The sequence below is a fragment of the Garra rufa genome, chromosome 3, assembly GCF_049309525.1.
Source record: "Garra rufa chromosome 3, GarRuf1.0, whole genome shotgun sequence".
Classification (NCBI taxonomy): Eukaryota; Metazoa; Chordata; class Actinopteri; order Cypriniformes; family Cyprinidae; genus Garra; species Garra rufa.
In genome coordinates, this window is record NC_133363.1 from 6,472,531 (window position 1) to 6,496,081 (window position 23,551).

The following is a 23,551-nucleotide window of genomic DNA, read 5'->3' on the forward strand; positions in this document are numbered from 1 at the left end:
GTGAGATTTTTAATGTTTTTTAAAGAAGTCTCTTATGCTCATCAAAGTTCTATTTATTTGATCAAAAATACAGAAAAAAATGTTATATTGTCAAATATTATTGCAATTTAAAATAACAGTTTTCTACTTAAATACTAGTGGAAAGAACACACCCAAAAGACACTGTTAAGTGTTTCTTTTGTAGCACTTTATCTATTTGTGTCAACAGATGTCAATTACAATAAATATTTTAAAAGGCTGTTTTCTCAAAATCATTTTTTTCTTCTACATTGAGCCATAAATCTACACTTCAGTAGCACTTACACACCAAACTTATATTTTTATTCCGGTCTATATTAAGTCACCTGCAGTGTCTCGCTTTAATAATGAATAAGTTATGATTTAGTAAGTAATTTTAAAAATGGACTTATAAGAATGAATGTAGTTTAAAAAAAAAAAAAGTCCAAAAATCTAAAATACAAAAATTAAATCTTTAAATACAATCTTACAATCTTGTGTTTGAATTTTTTTTTTTGTTCCAATAAAATAAAATACAGTCTTACATTCTTTTTTTTTTCTGGGATGCTTATATATTGATCCATAAAAAAATTATTTACATTACATTATTCCAGACTTCAGTGTCACATAATCCTTAACATTTTAACATTTTATTCATCAAAGAATCCTGAAAAAAGTGTCAAAATATTAAGCAGCACAACTGTTACCAACATTAATAATAAATCAGCATATTTAGCTTTGCATCACAGGAATAAATTACATTTTAAAATATATTAAAATAGAAAACCACTATTTTAAATTGTAATAATATTTCAGTATTTTTAATCAAATAAACAACCTTCATGAGCAGAAAAGACTTCTTTAAAAAGCAAAATGTAAACAAAGCATATGCATAATCTTTTAGATTAAGTCTCTGTAACATGACACGGGAAATAAATGTGATTTCCAAATTTAGACTGGTATTGTGCATCCGTAGAACGAGGACAAATGACACTGATGCTGATTTCATTTGTTTCTCATCAGGACGCAGAGCAGAAGACATACATTCACGTCAAAGGCTGTGTGCCGCAGTTTGAGAAATGGCTACAGGACAACCTGACAGTCGTGGCTGGGATCTTCATAGGAATCGCTCTGCTGCAGGTGAGAACGCCTTCATCTGCAATCTCTGGCTGCATTTGTTATTTATACTTCATCTTTCTCTCTCTTTTTCCACAGATATTTGGAATATGCCTTGCACAAAATTTAGTCAGCGATATTGAGGCTGTGAGAGCCAGCTGGTAAGAGCACACACATGCAAACTCACAACACTTTGTCTTGTGTTCCTGCTCTACTTTTGCGTACTGCCGTGGCAAGCAGCTTTTCTCTTTCACCCCAGTGCTTTGATGCCTGTTCGTCTTTCACTTTATTCATAATGCACATTAATGGCTCACAGCTTTAAAACCGTTAATGACTCAGCTTGTTTCTGGAGTCTTATGAAAAAGCTGAAAACAACCTTTGCTAGTTTGGAGTTTTTGCTTCGAGAAGTGCCACCATGTGGACAAAACAGGAATCAGACCAAAATGAAGTTTGGTCAAAACACTCTCAGCTGTCAAAATACTGTTAAAATACATAATATTAAGATTAATTATAATAGCGGCCTGCATCATATGTGACCCTGGATTACAAAACCAATTAAAAGGTCAATAAATAAGCTTTTCTGATGTATGGTTTGTTAGGATATGACAATATCTGGCAATATTTGAAAATCTGAAATCTGAGGGCGAAGTATTAAGAAAATCGCCTTTAAAATTGTGTAAATGAATTTCTTAGCAATGCATATTACTAATCAAAAATTACGTTTTGATATATTTACGGTAGGAAACTTACAAAATATCTTCATGGAACATGATCTTTGCTTAATATCCGAATGATTTTTGGCATAACAGAAAAATCTATAATTTTGACCCATACAATTTATTTTTGTCTATTGCTACAAATATACCCATGCTACTTAAGACTGTTTTTTGTGGTCCAGGGTTACATATTTGCTGAATGAAATCCAATACTTGTTTCTTACTAATTTTAGGTCGCTGATTCAAAAAAAAAAAAAAAAAAGTTTCGCTCTAGCATGTCACTTTCTCACAAAACATGATATGCTTTTCATATCATATTTGCTTTCGACATCTATTGGTAAGGGAAATTATTGTATTATTTCTTAAAAAGCAGAAACATTTGTTAAATTCTCAGAGGATTTTGACATTATTTTATGCCTAAACCTGATTTCAAGGGAGAATTATTCCCAGTAATAGAAGAAAATGCAAACATGACCCAGATATTTTCTGCTACATGTTTTGGTGTTTTACTAAATTCAAAACTTTACATAAGCATATAAATTGTATGCTTATGTAAAGTTTTTTTTTAATTAGTATTTATACATATTATTTTGAACATATATTATTAGTATTTGAATATTTGAACATAATATTTTAAAACCGACACTTTTGACATTTGCGTTTGCTGTCTTGAAAAGTGCATTAAAGGAATATTTCACCCAAAAATGAAACATTTTTGAATATGTACTCTCTCTCATGCCATACAAGATTTGGAGAATTTTGGTTTGGAGAAATGTGGCATTACATCGCTGATCTTCTGTAGTGAATGGGTGCCGTCAGAATGAGAGTCCAAACATCTGATAAAAACATCATAATAATTCACAAGTAATCCACACCACTCCAGTCCAGTCCATCAGTTAACATCTTGAGAAGTGAAAATCAAGCACTGTTTATGAGCCAAAACAGTTCTAAACAAATATGTTGGGGGAATTTGATGTGAGACAACAATTTATAGACTCACATTTTGGCCAGAACCGAGGGTTTAAAGTTAGAAAGCATTAATAATGGATTTGTTTCTTACAAACATGCAGCTTTTCTCTTCACAAGACGTTAATTGATGGACTGGAGTGGAGTGGTGTGGATTACTTGTGCATTATTGTGATCTTTCTATTGGCTGTTTGGACTCTCGTTTTGACGGCACCCATTCACATCCATTGGTGAGCAAGTGATGTAATGCTACATTTTTCCAAATGTGATGAAGAAACATTTTTCCAAATCTGATGAAAAAACCCTTAGACCAAAAATTTGGAGTAATGTAGCATTACATCACTGCAGTGGATGGGTGCCGTCAGAATGATGGTCCATCAATTAACATCTTGAGAAGTGTAAACCAAGCACCGTTTATGAGCCAAAACAGTTCTAAACAAATATGTTGGGGGATTTTTGATGCGAGACAACAACTTATAGACTCACATTTTGTCCAAAAGTGATGGATTAAAGTTAAAAAGCATTAATGATGAATTTGTTTCTTACAAACATGCAGCTTTTCTAGACATTTTTCAATATGTTAATTGATGGGTCTGGACTGGAGTGGTGTGGATTACTTGTGCATTATTGTGATGTTTCTATCAGCTGTTTGGACTCTCATTCTGACGGCACCCATTCACATCCATTGGTGAGCAAGTGATGTTAACTACATTTTTCCAAATCTGATGAGGAAACCCTCAGACCAAAAATTTAGAGAAATGGAGAAATGTAGCATTACATCACTGCAGTGAATAGGTGCCGTCAGAATGAGTGTCCAAACAGTTGATAAAAACATCACAATAATCCACAAGTAATTCACACCACTCCAGTCCATTAGATAACATCTTTTGAAATGAAAGTCAAGCACCGTTTACAAGCCAAAACCGTTCAGTGGATTACTTGTGGATTATTGTGATGTTTTTATCAGCTGTTTGGACTCTCATTCTGACGGCACCCATTTACATCCATTGGTGAGCAAGTGATGTAAAACGTCTAGGTTACGAAGGTAACCCTCCTTCCCTGAAGGAGGGAACGGAGACGTTACATATGGGAACTCGCTTGAGAGTCCAATCATCTCTGAGCCCTATTCAAAAGGCCAATGAAAATTGGCGAGTGGCACCTGCACGCCAAGCCACTCCCCCGCACATACGGGTACACAAGATGACGGCATGCAGCCAGCCATTCAGGTTTTTGCTGAGGAGCCGGATCGAGCCGGCATCAGCGTGACACCAGGGTCATGGCAGGGGATGTAACGTCTCCGTTCCCTCCTTCAGGGAAGGAGGGTTACCTTCGTAACCTAGACGTTCCCCTTCAGTCGTTTCACTACGACGTTACATATGGGAACAGACCCTATGGAACAGGCCACGACCCTGACGCCGCGTTACGCACAACCCCACGTGCTGACAGGCGGACATGTCAGCAGATGGAAATTGTAACGTAACCTTCCCAATGCCCTGGGGGCCAGTAGAGGGGGCCCCACAGGGATGCCAGATGTATTGAAGCATGGGTTGGGGAGTGGAGCACATGAGATCTTCACATGTGGAAATGAGAATAATTCAATATATCCATAAAGCTTCTTAGGGATACACGAGGGAAACAGCGGTCTTCTCCGCTGGAAATATAAAAATATAGCCACAACCTGCGGGGTGAAGGAGACCCAGGCAGGATCACGGTCAGGGACTACTCCGCATCTAGGCCTGACTGCGGGGCATGGAGGACCCAGAGTTCGGCGGAGGGAACATTCTGGGAAAATGGCGCACGTTTCCACGTGGGAATGGCGCAGCAAGCCGACACCAGCCGTCCTCCCGCTCACCTGAAGTCTTTATGTTAAGACACGGGAGGATACGGCCTCTACGGGAAGGTTGTAGAACCTAGCGAAGGTATTAGGTGTCGCCCAGCCCGCAGCTCTACAGATATCTGCTAGTGAGACGCCATGAGCCAAAGCATAGGATGAGGCAACACTCCTAGTGGAGTGGGCACGAACACCTAAGGGGCATGGCTCTCCCTGATATAGATAAGACAGGGAGATGGCTTCCACCACCCAATGGGCCAACCTCTGTTTGGAGACAGCATTCCCTTTCTGCTGACCTCCGAAGCAGACAAAGAGCTGCTCGGTGCGTCTGAAGTGCCGAGTACAGTCTACGTATATGCGCAGAGCATGAACAGGGCACAGCAGTGCAGAAGCTGGGTCTGCCTCCTCCGGGGGCAGAGCTTGCAGGTTCACCACCTGATCGCGGAAGGGCGTGATGGGAACCTTGGGCACATAACCGGGCCGGGGTCTCAGGATGACATGAGAAACTCCGGGCCCGAACTCAAGGCACGTTTCACTGACAGATAAGGCTTGTAGGTCCCCTACCCTCTTGATGGAGGCCAGTGATAGGAATTTCAGCTCAACTGACGCAAGGGGCTCAAATGGGGCCTCCCGTAGGCCGCGGAGGGCGACGGAGAGATCCCAAGAGGGTACGAGGTGCGGTCTGGGAGGGTTAATCCTCCTTGCACCTCGCAGGAACCTCACGATGAGTTGGTGCTTACCCAGGGATGTTCCATCTACTGCATTGTGATACGCTGCAATGGCAGCAACGTACACTTTGAGAGTCGAAGGGGACAGCCTGCGCTCCAACTTCTCTTGCAGGAAGGAAACCTGGGGAACCGACTCGTATCCCCGGGCTGCCCCGCCATCGAGGGTGGCGAGGGAGGAGGAGCCGGAGCGCGGGCTAGATGAAAAAGGTGCACGCCATGTTTTAATCAGTTCCTCATGCACCTCCGGAAAGAATGGAACGGGGGGAGGGCGCGGCGGTGCCGCAGGCGCCCTCCCCATGAACCAATCATCCAGCCTAGAGGGATCGGCCGGCGGCGCGTGAGGCACCTCCAGGCCAATCCCCCTGGCGGCTCAGAGGAGCATAGCTGAGAGTTCAGCGTCCATGTCAGACAGGGCAGCGACCACAGTGGGGCGCTGGCCCGCCGAGATGTCTGCTTCACCGTCAGACTCTCCCTCTGATGCTGCGACAGACATCTCTTCCTCTTGTGGAGTGCCAAAGGAGACGCTCAGCCCAGGCTGTGGGGAAGCATACTGCTCTGGCCACTCGACGAGGCCACGCTGGGGTGGAGAAGGTCGCGGGGCTTTGGGAGCCGGCGGCACGTTCTGCAGGGTGACTCGTAAGTCCCCTAGCAAAGGAGCGGTGGTTCTTCAGCATGACCATGGTCACGCGTTCACAGTGAACGCACGAACCATCCATGAACGCTGCCTCAGCATGCTCTCGGCCCAGGCATGTGAGGCAGTGTTCATGTCCGTCCTCAGAGGTGAGGAAACTGCCACATCCAGCAGCGCACAGCCGGAAAACCATTCTGAAAAGAACGTTTTACACAGCTGTGAGAAATTGCTCTTTCAGTCCCGGTCTGCCCAGGGAGGAAACTGCGGCACACTGTGCACTCAGTGGGGCTTGCTCTCTGGAGTGCAGGAGGCTTAAATGGCAGCACGCCAGCGGGAGAGCAAACTCGCAGGAACGTCTTCTTTTGTAGCGGCTCGAGCATGAAGGCTCTGAAGCAAAAACCTGAATGGCTGGCTGCATGCCGTCATCTTGTGTACCCGTATGTGCGGGGGAGTGGTTTGGCGTGCAGGTGCCACTCGCCAATTTTGATTGGCCTTTTGAATAGGGCTCAGAGATGATTGGACTCTCAAGCGAGTTCCCATATGTAACGTCGTAGTGAAACGACTGAAGGGGAACTACGTTTTTCCAAATCTGATGAAAAAAAAACTTTTTCCAAATTTTCATTTTTAGGTGAACAAATCCTTTCGAACTGATTCCTACATTTTATGTTGTGAATAAAAAAAACTGTACATGATGCAAAGTTTTTATTAATATTTTTAAACTCAGCATCATCAAATAAGGTAATGCCAGGCCTTTTTTGCAAATGAGCAGATTTTTTGTCAATTTTTATTTTAAGGAGGCATGGTTGGGTCATCATTTAGCTAATATAATTGTGATTTTACTCCTCGTGACACACACACCACCTCTCCACTCCGTCCTCTCTGTCACATCCACGCCGACTCACCTCACAACTTCACTTCTCCTCCCCCATGCCTTCATCAGGGTGCCGCCCCTCTCTTACGTCGCCCGCCGCCCCCCGTCCCACTCCAGCAAGAAAGCCTCGGCGTACTCCTGAGGGAGGCGCACATGTGCGCGTTGGCCTGGTGGGTGTGAAACATGCCTGCTTGTGTTGTGTGTGCTCTCTGTGTTCTCCTAGATCACCATCAGCGCTCTGTTCCTCCTCCACTGAGGGCTACTCAATGTTCTCTCAGTGTTCGTCCTCCTCCATGACAATAATCAATCATCAGAGGTTCAGGCATTCACTAACATCAACCCAGTTAGACTTTCACATGTTTAACCATCTTTACATCACGCCTGGATGAGATTCTCTTATTTATTAATTTAATTTTATATTTAATTTCCTTTTAATTTCATTTAATTACTTTTATTCTTTATTTTATATTTAATTTTTATTTTTTATTTTTTTTGAGGGTTCAAGAGTAATTCACCATAAGTAGGAAGTTTTGTGAAAAATATTCTTTATTTTATATTTAATTTTTATTTTTTATTTTTTTTGAGGGTTCAAGAGTAATTCACCATAAGTAGGAAGTTTTGTGAAAAATAATAATTATTACAGAAATAACATACTTTAAAATAATATGCATATGTGCAAACTGAATGTAATGTTTTCAGACACTTCATTGCATGTTAATTGCAATTAAATATTACAGTTTAAATTTATATTAAATGCAATTAGCTGAACTTAGTTTAACATCTTTATATGTCAAATGTATTTTTTGTAATATGGTTAAAGTTTATGATGTAAAATAAAGAAAAAAACAAAACATTAATAAGTACATAAATATAAATTTTTAAGATTCTGCATTATATTAGTATATATTTAGTATACTAATCATATATGTGACCCTGGACCACAAAACCAGTCTTAAGTCGCTGGGGTATATTTGTAGCAATAGCCAAAAATACATTGTATGGGTCAAAATTTTAGATTTTTCTTTTATGCCAAAAATCATTAAGAAATGAAGTAAAGTTCATGTTCCATGAAGATTTTTTGTAGAATTCCAACTGTAAACATATCAAAATGTAATTTTTGATTTGTAATATGCATTGTTAAGAACCTAATTTGGACAACTTTAAAGGTGATTTTCTCAGTCTTTTTTATTTTTTTGCACCCTTAGATTTCAGATTTCAAATAGACGTATCTCGGCCAAATATTGTCCTATCCTAATAAACCATACATAAATAGAAAGCTTATTTATTGAGCTTTCATATGATGTATAAATCTCAGTTTTGTCAAATTTAACCTTATGACTGGTTTTGTGGTCCAGGGTCACATATATGACATCAAATCCTAAAGTTTTTTTATTAATTTTTTTAATTCAGTTTTTTAGTAAATTGGTATACTGATAATATATTTATAATGAAATATTTTGTATTAAATTATGTGCAAATACAGTAACTATTTTCCTTCTTGGAGCCAGTTTTGTTTTAGTATGTAATTGAGATAATATTATAGTTTTTGTTAGTATTTTTTAAATTATTGATTATTAGTTTAATATTTATCATTATCATTAAAATTTTAGTTAAAGTTTTAGTAATTTAGTAGTGTTTTTGCCATTTTTATTCGTTTTTGGTATTATTAATCATTTTTATTTCAGTGTTTGTTATTTTAGTACAGGTTAAATTACATGAAATGAGAATATGAATTTTTATTTATTTATTGTATTTTAATTTTATTTCAGTTAATATTTGTTTTAACCAAAAATGTTGTGGGTTTTAGTTAAGTGTTTTAACCCAGTTTGAAGCCTACTGTATATAACAAAAAATAAATAAGTAAATAAATAAAATTATAAATTTAAATAAATAAATAAATTATATGTAATTCATGAAGTTAATTTTTCTTTAAATCCATACTCCAACAAATATGAAATATTCTACATCAGATATTCTACAAAGTATATTCAAATATATATTTTAATGTGAATAATTTAAGTACTGTATTACCTTATTTTATTTCAGTTAATGTTTACTTTATTTAAAGTAAAAAGAAATCTTATGGTTTTACTTAAATTTTATAACCTTGTTTGGAGCCCACAAAATAAAACTTTATTTTATTTTATTTTGATTTATTTTTCTTCAATTCTGTACTAAACCTGATAAATAAATGTTTTTATTTAATTTATAATTGTTCTTTAATTCTGTACTCCGAAGTATATAAAAAATAAAATAAAATTAAATATAAATAAATTAAATATTTTACAAAGTATATTGTAATATATTTTTAAAGTGAAAAATTTATTAAGTATTGCATGGCCTTTATTTTAGTTTAGTTTAGTTTAGTTCAGTTAGTATTTATTTTATATAATATTTAATATATTTTATATAAATATTTTTATTTGAAGTAAAAAGAAATGTTCTTTTAGTTAAGTTACATAACCCTGTTCAGAACCCACTGTATATTAAAAAATAAAATAAAATAAATATTTAATATGTAAGGTTTATTTTCTTTAATTCTGTACTCTAATAAATATGTTCTGTTAAATATAAAACATACCACATCATATATTCTACAAAGCATATAAATAATTTATTAAGTACTGCATGGCCTTATTTTAATATATTATATTATATTATATTATATTATATTATGATTCAGTTAATATTTATTTTATTTGAAGTAAAAAGAAAAGTTACGGTTTTAGTTAAGTTATATAACCCTGTTTGGAGCCCACTGTCTAAAAAAAAAAAAATATATATAATATAAATAAATAAATATTTATTTAATTTATAATGTTTATTTTTCTTCAGTTCTGTGAAATATAAAATATACTTCATCATATATTCAACATAAGTATACTCCAATATATTTTTAAAGTGAATAATTTAGTATTGCATGGCCATATCGTCAGACCCTTTCATACAGTCGCATTATAACACCCATCCTCACAGTTCCCGTCCCACAGAGATCTACTGCAGGAAGAGTGCAGTAAATGTGAACGCGATCATTGTCATCTTAACCCCGTCCTTTTGCTCCTCAGATTCTCTTTCCCACTTCTAGTCCCGTTTAGCTCCCCGGACCGTAAGCTGCTCTGCTGTGCGGCATCGAGCCTCATCCCTCATTATAACCTTGATCTGCCAGCTGGCCTTGCTGCAACCCTTCCATCCATCCCCCATCAGTCATGTTCTCTCTAGCTGAAAATCACTCCGTCAGACTGTAGATTGCAATGCTGATTTCTCTAATGCAAGGCCACATTTGTCAAGTTGGCAGAGCAAATAAAAGCTTTACTTTGGTTTTATTGGAAAAGTCAGTGGAGTCATGCCAACTCCTAATGAGGCCTTGCAGTATTGGTTGTAGATTTCTGTTTATGACCCGTGTCGTCTTTTTATACCTTTGTCTTCTGCAGTTTGTTCACATGAAGTGGCAGCTAGTCGTTCAGACACTCACAGGTAACTCACACTCTTTATGAAAGTACATATTCTGATATACTATTGATTTCATGCTGACTTTAATACTCTTAAAGGAGAAGTTCACTTCCAGAACAAACATTTCCAGATAATGTACTCACCTCGTTGTCATCCGAGAAGTTCATGTCTTTCTTTCTTCAGTCATAAAGAAATTGCTTTTTGAGGAAAACATTTCTGGATTTCTCTCCATATAATGGACTTCTACGGTGCCCTGAGTTTGAACTTCCAAAATGTAGTTTAAATGCCGCTTCAAAAGGCTCTAAATGATCCCAGCCGAGGAAGAAGGGTCTCATCTAGTGAAACGATTTCATGTTGTTGTACTTTTTAACCTCAAATGCTCATCTTGTCTTGCTCTGCCTGAACTGTTTTTTTTTTTTCCGGTTCAAGACAGTTAGGGTCTGTCGAAAAACTCCCATCTTATTTTCTTCCTCTACTTCAAAAATCATTTCAAAATTATTCATCGATGTCAACATTATTTTATTTAAGTAAATATTAATATATTTAAAGTAAAAAGAAATGTTGTTGTTTCAGTTAAGTTTTATAACCCTGTTTGGAGACCATTTTATATTAAAACTAAATAAAGTAATATAAAATAATAATAATAAAATAATGGATATTAAAAAATAAAATAAAAATAAATATTTAATTTGTAAGGTTTGTTTTTCTTCAATTCTGTACTCCAATAAATATGTTCTGTGAAAATATTAAATATACTACATTATATATTTTACTAAATATATTCTAATATATATTTTAAAGTGAATAAGTATTACATGGCCTTATTTTATTTATTTTATTTAATTTTTTATTTCAGTTAATACTTTTTTATTTGAAGTAAAAAAAAAAACATGTTTGGAGCCCACTGTATATTAAAAAATAAAATATAAATAAATAAATATTTAATTTATATAAAGTTTTTTTTTTTTTTTTTGTACTCCAACAAATGTATATTTAAAAAATAAAATAAAAATAAATAAATAAATATTTAATTTATAAGGTTTATTTTTCTTCAGTTCTGTACTCCAATAAATATGTTCTGTGAAAATATTAAATATACTACATTATATATTTTACTAAATATATTCTAATATATATTTTAAAGTGAATAAGTATTACATGGCCTTATTTTATTTATTTTATTTAATTTTTTATTTCAGTTAATACTTTTTTATTTGAAGTAAAAAAAAAACATGTTTGGAGCCCACTGTATATTAAAAAATAAAATATAAATAAATAAATATTTAATTTATATAAAGTTTTTTTTTTTTTTTTTTGTACTCCAACAAATGTATATTTAAAAAATAAAATAAAAATAAATAAATAAATATTTAATTTATAAGGTTTATTTTTCTTCAGTTCTGTACTCCAATAAATATGTTCTGTGAAAATATTAAATATACTACATTATATATTTTACTAAATATATTCTAATATATATTTTAAAGTGAATAAGTATTACATGGCCTTATTTTATTTATTTGATTTTTTAATTTTATTTCAGTTAATACTTTTTTATTTGAAGTAAAAAAACATGTTTGGAGCCCACTGTATATTAAAAAATAAAATATAAATAAATAAATATTTAATTTATATAAAGTTTTTTTTTTTAATTTGTACTCCAACAAATGTATATTTAAAAAATAAAATAAAAAATATTTAATTTATAAGGTTTATTTTTCTTCAGTTCTGTACTCCAATAAATATGTTTTGTGAAATATATAATACTCTACAAAATACACTCTAATATATTTTTAAAGTAAATAATTTTTGAAGTATTGCATGGACTTTTTTATTTTATTATTTTTTTTTATTTTATTTCAGGTAATATTGATTTTATTTACAGTAAAAAGAAATGCTGTTTTAGTTTTGTATATTTTATAACCCTGTTTGGAGCCCCAGTGTATGTTAAAACAAATTTACATTTACATTTTAAAACAATAATAATATAAAATAAATAAATATTTAATTTATATTTAAATTAACATCCAAAATGTAGTTTAAATGTGGCTTCAAAGGGCTCTAAATGATCCCAGCCGAGGAAGAAGGGTCTTATCTAGCGAAACGAACGGTTATTATTTTATTTTTTATTTTTATTACAATTTATGTACTTTTTAACCTCAAATGCTCATCTTGTCTTGCTCTGCATGACCTGTTTTCTCCGGTTCAAGACAGTTAGGGTCTGTCGAAAAACTCCCATTTTATTTTCTTCCTCAACTTCAAAAATCATTTCAAAATCATCCTACGTCACTGCAGATGTACAGACCCAGTGTTTGCAAAGTGAACATGCAAGGATCACCCTTAACAAAAAAGGTAAAACTGTGATGGAGGGCGATTTTGAAGTTGGAGGAGAAAATGAGATGGGACTTTTTCAACATACCCTAACTGTCTTGAACTGGACAAAAAAACAAAGTTCAGGCAGAGCAAGACAAGACGAGCATTTGAAGTTAAAAAGTATATAAATTGTAATAATAATAATAAAAATAACCAATCGTTTCATTAGATAAGACCCTTCTTCCTCGGCTGGGATTGTTTACAACCACATTTGAGATTGTTTGAAACCGCATTTAAACTGCTTTTTGGAAGTTCAAACTCAGGGCACCATAAAAGTCCACTATATGGAGAAAAATCCAGAAATGTTTTCCTCAAAAAACATAAATTCCTTACGACTGAAGAAAGAAAGACATGAACATCTTGAATGACATAAGGGTGAGTACATTATCTGTAAATGTTTGATCTGGAAGTCAACTTCTCCTTTAAAGGAACAGTTCACCCAAAATTGAAAGGCCATCCAAGATGTAGATGAGTTTGTTTCCTAATGGAAACAGATTTGGAGAAATGCAGCATTGCATCACTTGCTCACCAATGGATCCTCTGCAGTCAATGGGTGCCGTCAGAATGAGAGTTAAAACATCTCAAGTTATCCACGCCGCTCTAGTCCATCAAAAGCTGTGTTGTGATGTTTTATCAGCTGTTTGGACTCTCATTCTGATGGCACCCATTCACTGCAATGGATCCCTTATTTCTACATTTCTCCAAATCTGAGAAAGTAAAGTTAAACTCGTGTTCATCTTGGATGACCTGAGGGGAAGTAAATATTAAGCAAATTTGCATTGTTGGGTGAAATATTTTTAACTATACAGATTTGATTTGACATAATTGTCATGAACTAGTTGCACTGTCCAAACTGTGTTTCTTTCTCTTCGTAAACAGGCCTGCGCCAGCATGATGAAGGTAGCGAATGATGAACACAAGACGCCAAGTGCACTGGGTCGCGTGTGTGTTTGTGTGTGTGCACCGTAACCTTCACCATCTGGAAATAGTGCTACTTTTTCTACAGTGTTTTATGTGTCAAAACACACGTGTGCTGTGAGAAAATGTTGTGTCCACAGAGGTTATGTTAACTAAAAAAATGTTCACCATTTTTATATATACAGTTAAGGTCAAAAGTTTACACACACCTTGCAGAATCGATGAAATGTTAATTATTTGACCGAAATGAGAGGGATCGTACAAAATGCATGTTGTTTTTTATTTAGTAATGACCTGAATAAGATATTTCACATGAAAGACATTTATATAGTCCACAAGAGAAAGTAATAGTTGAATTTATAAATGTATTCATATCACTCTGTTCAAAAGTTTACTAATACTATGTTGTTACTTGAATGATCCACAGCTGTTTTTTTAGTGATAGTTGTTTATGAGCCCCTTATTTGTCCTGAACAGTTCAACTGCCTGCTGTTTTTCAGAAAAACCCTCCAGGTCCCACAAAATCTTTGGTTTTTTATTCAAGCATTTTTGTGTATTTGGACCCTTTCCAACAATGACTGTATGATTTTGAGATCCATCTTTTGAACAGAATGAATATGTTTATTTTTTTCTTATTTTGCCTAAATATTATATATTTTTTTCATTTAGTACTTCCCTTCAGATGCTACAGAAGATACATGTTCCCCAGGTGACAATAAGTCAAATTTACTCAGATCTTAAAATTCCAAAAGTTTTCACCCCCCCAGCTCTTAATGCATTACGTTTCCTTCTGGAGCATCAGTGAGTGTTTGAACCTTCTGTAATAGTTGCATATGAGTCCCTCAGTTTTAGAATTTGTATTTAATGTCATAATTGACGTCAATCAATTTCATCTTGCTATAATTATGGCTTAATTTTGACTTATGATCTCATAATTGGGACATTTGATCTTAGATTTTTCACAATTTTTGACTCATAATCTTTGAATTGTCATAATTGTGACTTTTTATTATAGAATTTTGACAATTTGGGCTTTTTCATAATCTTTGAATTGCCATAATTGACATCAATCGATTTCATCTTGCTATAAGTATGGCTTAATTTTGACTTGCAAACTCATAATTGTGACATTTGATCTTAGAATTTTGACAATTTTTGACTCTCATAATCTTTAAATTGTCGTAGTTGTGACTTTTTATTATAGAATTTTGACAATTTGGGCTTTTTCATAATCTTTGAATTGCCACAATTGATTTTTTTGTTATAGAATTGACATAATTTAAACTTTTTCATAATTTTTGAATTGTCATCATGGTGACTTTATCTTACAATTTTGCATCATTTTGACTTTTTCATATATTTTTGTCAGAATGGCCTTTTAATCGTAGAATTGTGACCATTTTGACTTTCATATTTTTGGAATTGCCATAATTGTGACAATTTTGACGTTTCGTAAAAATGACTATAAATTCAACTATTGTTTTCTCTTGTAGACTACATGTAAATATCTTTTCTGTGAAATATCATATTCAGGTCAGTACTAAATAAAAAACAACATGCATTTAGTATGATCCCTCTTATTTTGCTCAAATAATTAACATTTAGCAGATTCTGCAAGGTGTGTGTAAACTTTTGACTTCAGCTGTACATCTAGGCCTATAAGGGAAATCAAAACAAAGACAGATAAAACTAGACAGGGATGAAAGAAAGATTTGTAGCGCAGCCTCTGTGTGTCGCAGCTCCATGGTCTCTGTGTGCGTCTGAAGCTCAGTCAGTTTTAATGATTCTGTTAACACTGCTTCATGTTTGCACTTACGTTGCATATTACATTTCACTCTTAAGTATAAACATTTGAAGCAAATCTGTTCACTAAAACAGTCAGGAAGTCATTCAAACATTTTAGTTTTTGTAAAATAGTTTCGTTGCACTAACAAGTTAGAGATCCAAGTACATTTCTAATTCAGATGTATATCTTTCACAAGCAATTTCTGATGAAGAGAAAAATCTAGCGTGGCAGTATTTTTCTGTAACCTATGGACTAATCAGAAGCTTGTTTGTTGCAGGTTGTTGTAAATATCTGAGTGATATTTTAGCACTTTTACAATGCAAACACATTTGGATGGTGTATCACTCCATTAAACGCTACTGTATGTAGCACTTGTGTAATTGTACATCACTAAAACTGCTTTTAACATGGTATGTGTCTCTTCTGTTCTTCTAAGATCACTCTGATGTAGTTTTCACAATTGGAATGCATTTCAAATGTGTTCATGCTTACAAAAAGAGTCTGGATCATATTAATGTTGGCAGTTATTTAGGCTGTGTGTCATACACTTTACTTGATGCTCCAGCAATAAGAACAAACATTTTCAATAAATTATTTCTCAGCATTGTAATGGGTTTCTGTTGTATGCTATAATTCATCCTTTAGAAGTTTTAAAAAAAAATAATGAATCTCAATAATGCAATAATCACTTTAGCAACAAATATTGGCCTTGTGGAACAGGAAAGACTGCTGTTCATTTCCAGTTAAACATTTATTGAAATGACAGTTTAATATATACACATGCAAAGTGTACTTATGCATGACCATTTTAGCCACATTAAAACAAATCACGCTTTGGTAAATCATAATTATGGCAAAAGTAAAAATTAACAAAAAATTAAGACAAGTTGAAATCACGAGATTCAAAATGGATTTAAATAGTATAGTAATAGTCATTTTTATGCCATTTTATGACTTTTATCAATTTCAATTTATTTAGACTTTTCTAGTTTTGACTTATTTTGATCTCATAATTATGACTTCTGATCTCAAACTTTTTGTCTTTAATCTTCATTACGTGTATTAACGACAATCAGTTTCATCTTACTAAAATTATGGCTTAATTTTGACTTATGATCTCATAATTGTGACATTTTATCTTCGAATTTTGACAATCTTTGACTTTCTCTTCATTTTTGAATTGTCAAAATTTGTACTTTTGATCTTGGAATTTTGACTCATAATTTTTGACTTGTCATAACTGTGACTTTATCTAGATTTGTGACATAATTTTTAAAGTGTCGTAGTTGTGACTTTGAATTTTGAAGTAATTTTGACTTTCTTATCATTTTTGAATTGCCATAATTGAGTGACTTTTTATTTTGGAATTGTAACAATTTTGACCATTTTTGAATGTTTTAGAATTTTGACAATTTTGAATTTCTCTTAAATTTTGAATTGTCATCATTGTGTGTATCTTAGAATTTTAATAATTTTTGAATTGTCACAATTTCGAGTTTTAAATCTCATAATGACGGTTATAATTTTGATTTCTGATCTCATAATTTAGACTTTTTATCTTAAAATTGTAATTTTTTGTCATTATTTTAACTTCAGTATGCCTTTTATGTCATAATTGTCAAATTTCATCTTGCTTTAATTATGGCTTAATTTTGACTTCTGATCTCAGAATTGTGCGTTTATGTCAACTGATGTAAATTTGTCAATTTCGTCTTGCTATAATTATGAGATTAATTGAGATAGTAATTATCTCAATTTTTGAATTGTTATAATTGCCTTTTTATCTCGGAATTTTGACTCTTTTATTGTCATAATTGTGACTTAGAATTTTGACTTTCTCATAATTTCTGAATTGCCATAATTGTGACTTTATCTTGGAATTTTGACAGTTTTTTAATTGTCATAATTGTGACAGAATTTTGACAATTTTGACTTTCTAATAATTTTTGAATTGCCATAATTGTGACTTTTTATCTTAGAATTTGACCATTTTGACATTTTGAATTGTCATAATTGTAACAAAGTTGACTTTTCATGATTTTTGAATTGTCATAATTGTGACTTTATCTTAGATTTGTGACATAATTTTGACTTTCTCATAATTTTTGAATATCATAATTGCGACTTAGAATTTGATGTAATTTTGACTTGTAATTTTTGAATGGTCATAATTGTGACTTAGAGTTTTGACAATTTTGAGTTTTTCATGATTTTTGAATTGTCATAATTGTGACTTTATTATATAATTTTAATATAATTTTTGACTTTCTCATAATCTTTGAATTGTCATAATTGTGACTTTTTATTTTAGAATTGTGACATAATTTTGACTTTTTCATAATTTTTGAATTGTCATCATTGTGACTTTCTTACAATTTTGACTTTCTCATATATTTTTGTCAGAATTGACTTTTTATCATAGAATTTTGACATTCTCATGATTTTTGAATGTCATAACTGTGACTTTTTATCTTAAAATTTTGACATAATTTTGACTTTCTCATGATTTTTGAATGTCATAATTGCGACTTAGAATTTGATGTAATTTTGACTTGTAATTTTTGAATGGTCATAATTGTGACTTTTTATTATATAATTTTAATATAGTTTTTGACTTTCTTATAATCTTCAAATTGTGCTAATTGTGACTTTTTTTAGAATTGTGACATAATTTTGACTTTTTCATCATTTTTGAATTGTCATCATTGTGACTATCTTACAATTTCGACTTTCTCATATATTTTTGTCAGAATTGACTTTTTATCATAGAATTTTGACATTCTCATGATTTTTGAATGTCATAATTGTGACTTTTTATCTTAAAATTTTGACAATTTTTGAATTGCCATAATTGACTTTTTATTTTGAAATTTTGACATGAATTTGACATACGTTTTGAATAATCGTAATTGTGACTTTTAATCTTAGAATTTTGACATAATTTTGACTTTCTCATGATTTTTGAATGTCATAATTGTGACAGAATTTTACGTAATTTTGACTTATGTAATTTTGACTTTTTCTTCATTTTTTAACTGCCATAATTGTAACTTTTTATCTCAGAATTAAAATAATTTTGACTTTTTTCATGATTTTGAATTGTCATAAGTGACTTTTTTTCTTAAAATTTTGACAATTTTTGAATTGCCACAATTGTGACTTTTTATTTTGAAATTTTGACATACTTTTTGAATAATCGTAATTGTGACTTTTTATCTTAGATTTGTGACTTATCATTTTTGAATGTCATTATTGTGACAGAGTTTTGACAATTTTAAGTATTTCATGATTTTTGAATTGTCATTGTGACTTTTTATCTTAGATTTGTGACATTATTTTGACTTTCAAAATGTTTGAATTGTCATAATTCTCACAATGTCAGGTTTGAAATTTCACAACAATGACTCATAATTTTCCCAATCTCATAATTTTGACTTTTTATTTTATATTGTGGCTTCTTGTCATAATTATGTTTTGACCTGCGTTATAATTGCCTATTTAGACTTTTTTTTATACCTAAATTCTTAAATTTGTCATAATTTTGTCTTTTGTCACAATGTAATTTCGATTTAAATACCGTCGAAATTACGTCAAAATACAGTTTTAATCTCTTTGATTTTGTATAATTGTGATTTATCTCATAATTTCCTTTTTTATGTTATAAATATGTAGCTTGAGCTTCCATTATTTTCCTGTAGGTGTGTTAATGCATGTATGTTTTAATTATTTAAACATATACACAACCAAAAAGTGCTAGTCATTTTATTAGAGCTGGTTTAGACTATTTCCACATCCTTTTGACAGTGATAGATTTTCTTACCCCACAATGCATCACCAGTGCTTCTGCTGATTCAATCCACTTTCCCAAATCATTTTATTCTCCACTTGACATTGAAATTGAAAAGATGAATGAGGGAGTTTTTATTCAACCTAAAGATTTATACAATTGAATCAAAGTCCACTGCAGCGTGTCATTAATCTGCTCAGCGCTCAAGATTTAATCAAGCGTTTCCAGCTGAACTAATATTAACTTTGACAAGAAGGCAAGGTAGAATCACAGAGCATAAACTTGTCACCAGCAATTGTTTTAATAAGTTTAAATCTTTGAAATGTACAGTTCATCAATGACATTTACAACAATTATCTCGGTTTATATTTGTACGGTTCCTACTGTAGATATACTGGATTGCCATGTGGTTCCTCGAGGGTACAAACATGATAAATAAGAACTTATTTACCTGACATAAAATGGTCTCATAACAGTGATTTTCACAGTATCGGACATGCAAGGAGATGCATGTTCAGAGGATACTGGAGAGGATGAAAGGAGGACAGGCAGCTCCACATGCAAAAAAAGACACTTCCTCAAAAGAAACATTCACAACGAGTGTGTCGTCTGAGACATTATTATTATTCGGTTACCTTGCTCCGCATAACTGTGGCTAACAGCTACACACATAACCTGTCCCAGCCCTTACATGTCTCAGTCATCTGCCATGAGCCTACTGTATATGTGCTAATGGCATACTGGCAGTCATGCTAGTCATTTCCTGATCAGGAATCTGTGTTTTTAAAGTCCACCCAACATGATCTTCCTAATGTGGTTCCAAACCCGTACGGCATTGCTTTTCTTTGGGAACACAAAAGACAAACATCGGCAACCAACATTCCCCATTGACTTCCGTAGTATGGTCAAAACACACAAACTGTTTGGTTCTCATCATTATCACAATTTCTTTCAATGCATTTCTTTCTTTTCTTCTTTGGTTCTGGCTCTTTACATTTCTTTCTTTAATTATAGGTCCCTTTGACTTTCAAAGCATGGATAAAATCCCAAAATACCATGGACGTCAATTGAACCCTAGCATCTTCTATAGAATATTGGTATTCTTTTCTTTTGTGGAACATGATTTTGAAGAATGTTGGTATCCAAATGGTTTCGGGTTCAGTTGACTTCCATAGAATGGACAGAACAAAACAAAAAATGCTATGGGAGTCAATGGGACCCAAAAGTCTTCGGTTACCAACATTCTTCAAAACACCTTCTATAGAATGTAGGCATTTCTTTCTTTTGTGAAACACAAAAGTAGATATTTTGAAGATTTTTTAACCAAATAGTTTTAGGTCACACTAACCTTCATAGCAAAAAATAGTCAATTGAACCCAAAAATTGTTTGGTTGCCAACATTCGTCAAAATATCTTCTGTAGAACATGATTTTATTCCCCGCTTGACATCAAAATGGAAAAAACAAATGGAGTTTTTATTCAACCTAAAGATTTATAGAATATTGGAATTCTTTTGTGGAAAATTATATTCTGAAGAATGTTGGTATACAAATGGTTTCGGGTCCCATTGACAAAACAAAAATTAGGTCCCAATAACCTTCATAGCTAAAAATAGTAAATGGAACCCAATAATTGTTTGGTTACCAACATTCATCAAAGTATCTTCTGTAGAACACAAAAAAGAAGGTTTTGACATCCTTTAGTACTGTTCCCATTGTTCCATAGTACTGACCAAAATACTCCAAACTCTTGGTTTACCAACATTCTTCTATACCTTCTAAAGAATGTTGGAATTTCTTCTGTGGAGCACAAAAGATATTTTGAAGAATGTTGGTAACCAAATAGTAGAGTCAGTGAGAATGTTGATTCGAATCAACATTCGTCAATATAATGTTGGAATTCAATCCTTCTGAGGAGCAAAAAACAAGTTTATTTTGAAGAATGTTGGTATCCAAATGGTTTCGGGTTCAGTTGACTTCCATAGAATGGACAGAACAAAACAAAAAATGCTATGGGAGTCAATGGGACCCAAAAGTCTTCGGTTACCAACATTCTTCAAAATACCTTCCATAGAATGTAGGCATTTCTTTCTTTTGTGAAACACAAAAGTAGATATTTTGAAGATTTTTTTAACCAAATAGTTTTAGGTCACACTAACCTTCATAGCAAAAAATAGTCAAGTGAACCCAAAAATTGTTTGGTTGCCAACATTCGTCAAAATATCTTCTGTAGAACATAATTTTATTCCCCACTTGACATCAAAATGGAAAAAACAAATGAGGGAGTTTTTATTCAACCTAAAGATTTATAGAATATTGGAATTCTTTTGTGGAAAATTATATTCTGAAGAATGTTGGTATACAAATGGTTTCGGGTCCCATTGACAAAACAAAAATTAGGTCCCAATAACCTTCATAGCTAAAAATAGTCAATGGAACCCAATAATTGTTTGGTTACCAACATTCGTCAAAGTATCTTCTGTAGAACACAAAAAAGTCCATAGTACTGACCAAAAAACTCCAAACTCTTGGTTTACCAACATTCTTCTATACCTTCTAAAGAATGTTGGAGTTTCTTCTGTGGAGCACAAAAGATATTTTGAAGAATGTTGGTAACCAAATAGTAGAGTCAGTGAGAATGTTGATTCGAATCAGCATTCGTCAATATAATGTTGGAATTCAATCCTTCTGAGGAGCAAAAAACAAGTTTATTTTGAGGAATGTTGGTATCCAAATGGTTTTGGTTCCACTGAATTCCATAGCATGGAAAAAAATACTATGGATATCAATGGGTTATTAAATATTTTTCCAATTGTATCCAAATGGTTTCAGGTGCCAATGACAAAAATACTACAGAAGTTAGTGGGACCAAAAACTGGTTACCAACATTTATCAACAGAATGTTGGAATTATTTTCTTTTGTGGAACACAAAAGAAAAATACTTTGAAGAATGGTGGTATCCAAATGGTTTCAGTCCCATTGACTTCCGTAGAATGGAGAAGAAGAAAAAAGGAAATCAATGGAAATTGAAACCGTTTGGATTCAATTTAAATTTGAAAATTCTTTAAATTATCTTCTACAGTACATAGGCATTTTTCTCTTCTCTGGAACACATCAGTGGGAGCCAAAACAGCATACCAACATTCATCAACAGAATGTTGGAATTTCTTTCTTCTGTGGAACACAAAAGAAGATTATTTAAAAAAAAATGTTGGTATCCAAATGGTTTCAGTCACACTGATTTGAATTCTTCAACATATTTTCTACATTATGTAGGACTTTCCTTTTTCTGTGGAACACAAAATAAGATATTTTGAAGAATGTTGGTAACCTAACGTTTTCAGGTGCCAATGAAAAATACTATGAAAGTCAATGGGACCCCAAACTCTTTGGTTACCAATATTCTTCAAAATACTTTCTACAGAATATTGGTATTTCATTTGTGCAAAACAAAATAAGATATTTTGAAGGATGCTGGTAACCAAATAGTTCCTGGTCCTACTGACTACCATAGCAAAAAAATACCATGGAAGTCAGTGGGACACAAAACTGGTTAACAGTGTTGAAATTCCTTTCTTCTGTGAAACACAAAACACGATATTTTGAAAAATGTTGGTAACAAAATGGTTTCAGGTGCCATTTACCGAAATTCAGAAGTCAATGGGACCCAAAACTGTTACCAAACTGGTTACCAACGTTCATAAATGTATCTTTTATAGAATGTTTGAATTCCTTTGTTCTGTGTAACACAAAACAAGATATTTTGAAGAATGTTGGTAACCAAATGTTTCGGTCCGTTTGACTTCCATAATATGGCCAAAAAATACTATGAAAATCAATGAGAACTGAAACAGTTTGGTTACCAAAATTCTTCAAAATACTACAGAATGTTGGAATTTCTTTTTTTCTCTGAAACACAACATATTTTGAAGATTTGTGGTAACAAAACTGCTTCATGTCTCATTGACTTCCATAGTATGGATATGTAACTAAAATTATTCAGAATATCTTCTACAGAATGTTTAAATTTCTTTCTTCGGTGGAACACAAAAGAAGAAATTCTGAAGAGAGTTGGTATCCAAATGGTTTCAGGTCCCATTGACTTCCAAGTTACTGACAAAAATATACTATGGAAATGGGACCTCAAACAGTTTGGTTACCAAAATTTCTAACAAAAATTTAACAGAACATAGGCATTTAGGTTAATGGCGCCAATGACGAAAATACTATGGGAGTCAATGGGAACCAAAACAGTTTGGCTACCAACATTCTTCAAAATATTTTCTTTTGTGTTCTTACAGAAAAACGAAATGCACACAAGATTTGGAACAACAAATTTTTGGGTGAACTATCCTTTCAAGTTATTCATACTACACTATAA

General features: G+C 33.1%; 1 protein-coding gene across 3 annotated transcripts in view; it reads left to right on the forward strand.

Moving 5' to 3' along the window:
• Positions 1-15,993, forward strand: part of tspan5a (tetraspanin 5a) — a 58,020-nt gene extending 42,027 nt beyond the window's left edge. Inside the window, exons 7-11 of one of the 3 annotated variants that reach the window (XM_073835622.1) lie at positions 1,021-1,137; positions 1,213-1,274; positions 6,926-7,026; positions 10,288-10,330; positions 13,559-15,993. In XM_073835622.1, coding sequence (XP_073691723.1) covers positions 1,021-1,137; positions 1,213-1,274; positions 6,926-6,998 — 252 coding nt within the window. In that variant the 3' untranslated portion in view covers positions 6,999-7,026; positions 10,288-10,330; positions 13,559-15,993. Of the gene's footprint in view, positions 1-1,020; positions 1,279-6,925; positions 7,027-10,287; positions 10,331-13,558 lie in introns of those variants that run through there. The other 2 variants (XM_073835623.1, XM_073835621.1) reach the window with 2 other exon arrangements.
• The last annotated feature ends 7,558 nt before the right edge of the window (positions 15,994-23,551 follow it).